The following is a 3,018-nucleotide window of genomic DNA, read 5'->3' on the forward strand; positions in this document are numbered from 1 at the left end:
TCTGATGACAACTAGTTTATTGAGACTTTGTTCAAACTGTGTGAATTATCAATAATGCATTTGAAGATGAGCGTAAATATATTTAAACACTGTTACATATCATTAAAAAAATGTCCGATATTTTACTCAAATATATTTTGGCATTGTTCAAATTGTTTCATATTCAGGCTTTTGACAATATAAGTGAGTCTAACAAAGAATTTACTTTAAAAGTTCTATCTGAGCTCTAATAGATCTCGGCCTGTTCCTTCTTCAGTGCTTCATTTTCTGTTGTTTTCATCACCACGACAAAGAATCCAGACTGTATCATCAACACTACTGAAGTTACAGAGTGAGGCTCCCTCTAGTGGATGTTGTGCAGTTTTGTCTTTGCTCCAAAGGTTTTTGTACAGAGTTGTGGTGTTTCCTGTCACTGTGGGCCTCATAGCACAGTAGTACACAGCAGAGTCTGACAGATGAAGCTTCTGGATCTTCAGAGGAACTGATCTTAAGGTGGAATCCAGTGTGGATGAAAATCTCTCCTCGTCCTCGGTTTCCCCCGAGCCAACCTTAAAGCGACTCAGGATGAATTTGGGGCTGTTGTTTCCGTCCTGTTTGTACCAGAAGAGATAATGATTTGATGAACTGCTGTTGTATTGACAGCCAAGTGTCACAGCCTCTCCTTCAGTAGCTGCCACCTCTGCTTGTGGCTGCAGCACGCTGTCTGTTTGTGCTCTGCTTCCTGTAACACAGAAACAAACAGTATCAGAAGCCTGTCTGTGTTGGACTGATAGCAAGGACACAAAGGTGTGTTCATACCAAGGCTCAGAGCAGCCAGCAACACTGACATGAATAGAGGCGCCATGTCTGCAGTGCGTAGTCACTGTGAACTCCCGCAGCTCTTCATCAACACTGAGGAGGTGATTCGAAGGAGGAGCCTGATCTTATTTACAGCCCCGTGTTCTTCGCTCCCGAGGACTCTCAACAGCTTCACTTCCACTCTCCTTTCCCACCACAACCAATGGATGTCATGTTTCCTATCAGAACCTTTGAAAGTAAACTGAGAAGGAACATCTGGACAACAGGTCACTTGTGTGTCATGATTGTGCAGGGCTGGACCCAAAAGCAAGAACACAGAGCTAGAGTTAAACACAAATAATCTTTATTTCGAACGCCAGAGAGCGGTGTGGAACTCGCGCTGGCGTCCGAGCAGGCTGGTGGCTGGTTGGGTGGCTAGGCTGTTCTTCAGGGGGATTCCGGGGAAGCAGAGGGGCTGTAGCTTGAAAAGCACAAGTTAGCAACTAGAATGTATCTGTACTCAGAGAGGCCGGGGCAGTCGTTCTGGGAAAGTGAACTGACGATCTGACAAGGAGTTGAGGGAGAACTGAGGCAGATATAGTGGGGAGCTTGATGAGAGAATGGGTTTCATGTTTGTGGGTTGATTGGCAGCAGGAGGGGGGGGGGGAAGGCCACGCCCAGGCAGACACAGATAAATAGGGAACCATGACATTTTGATGCTCTTTATCAGAATGTTGCTTCTCTTTCATGTGAACAGACACTTAAGTATATTTTGGTCTTCTGCCGTCGTGAATGAAGCTCCCAATTCTTAACTTGGTAAACATTTGATTCTGAGTTTATTGTAATTAATTTGGTCTCCAGGAAGTACTATTTCTCTCAGAGTTGTATTAGTTGGTGTTTCAGTATCTCAAGATATCAGAGAATAGTGAACAAAAGAAGGAGCTCAATGACCCCAACGGTACGAAGAGGAGTCAGTCAGGAGGTCGGTGTCTTGTGTTTGAACCATCATACAGGTGGTTTGTTGGATGTGGATCCTCCCACAGTGTTTCATTGGCATCTGTAACCACACTCTGATCCAACATGAATCCTCAGAATCCATCTGGTGTGAAGCTGTGGTTAAAATAGCACTTTCAGAGAAGTTAGATATGTGTGTTCAGGTTGTTGTACAACCTCTTGAACACGTTGGATCACTGTTTCTAGAGCACAGTAGTAGAGAGCTGTGTCTGTCAGGGTCAGTCTCCTTCTGGCCAGTTCAGCTATGTTTCTACTGCTTTGAGATTCATATTGTTTATCAGGAATATTTCGTTTTTGTTATTTCTTGCTCCTTTCTAGAGAATAAACAGATTAGAATCAGAATGATGTTTGAACCAATAAACGGAAACATAGTCTGCTGTTGTGTCGTAGTCACATCTGAGTGAGACAGGTTCTCCTTCTCCTTTACTGACTTCATCTCCTAGTGGAGAGATTCTGTCTCCAGCTATTAGTTCTTTCAAAAGTAGAGAAGATGAAGCCGTTAGACTAACATGGTTCAGACTGAGAGGAGAAGACAGTGGAAAATGTCAACTGTACCGTGTTCCTCTGTCTCAACTGTTGAGGGAGTTCTGCTCTGGACTCAATCTTTAGAGAATCATAAACACATGTTGTTCTTTCCATCTTACCAGAGAACAGAGCAGCCAGAATGATCCACAGCCAATGTTCCATCTCGACAACAAGGTTTCAACCAGCTGATGTTCAACAAGTTCCAGCAACTTCTTAGCTCCTCCCCAAATGCAGCATTTAGTACTTTCTGGAGGTACGAACTTTGTGTTTAAGATACTTGTGAAAAATGGATGACCTTTTCAGGATTTGCAAACACCAGAATAACTTAATTCATAATCCATACAGGATTATAAATGATCAATAACATCTCCAGACTATGAGCAGTATGTGTAACATCAACAGATACCATAACAAAATATAAATGAGTTTACAGAATTAAAGGAGGAGGTTAAGATCTCTCATCTAGATCTGTAGAAACATCTGGAATACCAACACGTTCCATGTAAGAAACAAGCTGTCATAATTACTGGTATTTAATGGACTCTATGATCAAATATTATCAGCAACACAATGTAGACTGATGTTGTATTTAAACATAATTTGATCTAAAGACAACATGTAAATATAAAATGAGAGGACCTATGATTGAACCCTGTGGAACACCACAAGAACTCACAGACTTTAATAAAGTTGTGTGATGTT

General features: G+C 42.1%; 1 gene segment (V, D, J or C); it reads right to left on the minus strand.

The window, feature by feature from the left end:
• On the minus strand, positions 1 to 2,536 carry LOC117746435. The segment is given in 2 exon segments: positions 1 to 721; positions 2,436 to 2,536. Coding segments are annotated over 2 exon segments (504 nt in total).
• Between the last annotated feature and the right edge of the window lie 482 nt (positions 2,537 to 3,018).

The sequence above is a fragment of the Cyclopterus lumpus genome, chromosome 17 (assembly GCF_009769545.1).
Source record: "Cyclopterus lumpus isolate fCycLum1 chromosome 17, fCycLum1.pri, whole genome shotgun sequence".
In the NCBI taxonomy this organism is placed as follows: Eukaryota; Metazoa; Chordata; class Actinopteri; order Perciformes; family Cyclopteridae; genus Cyclopterus; species Cyclopterus lumpus.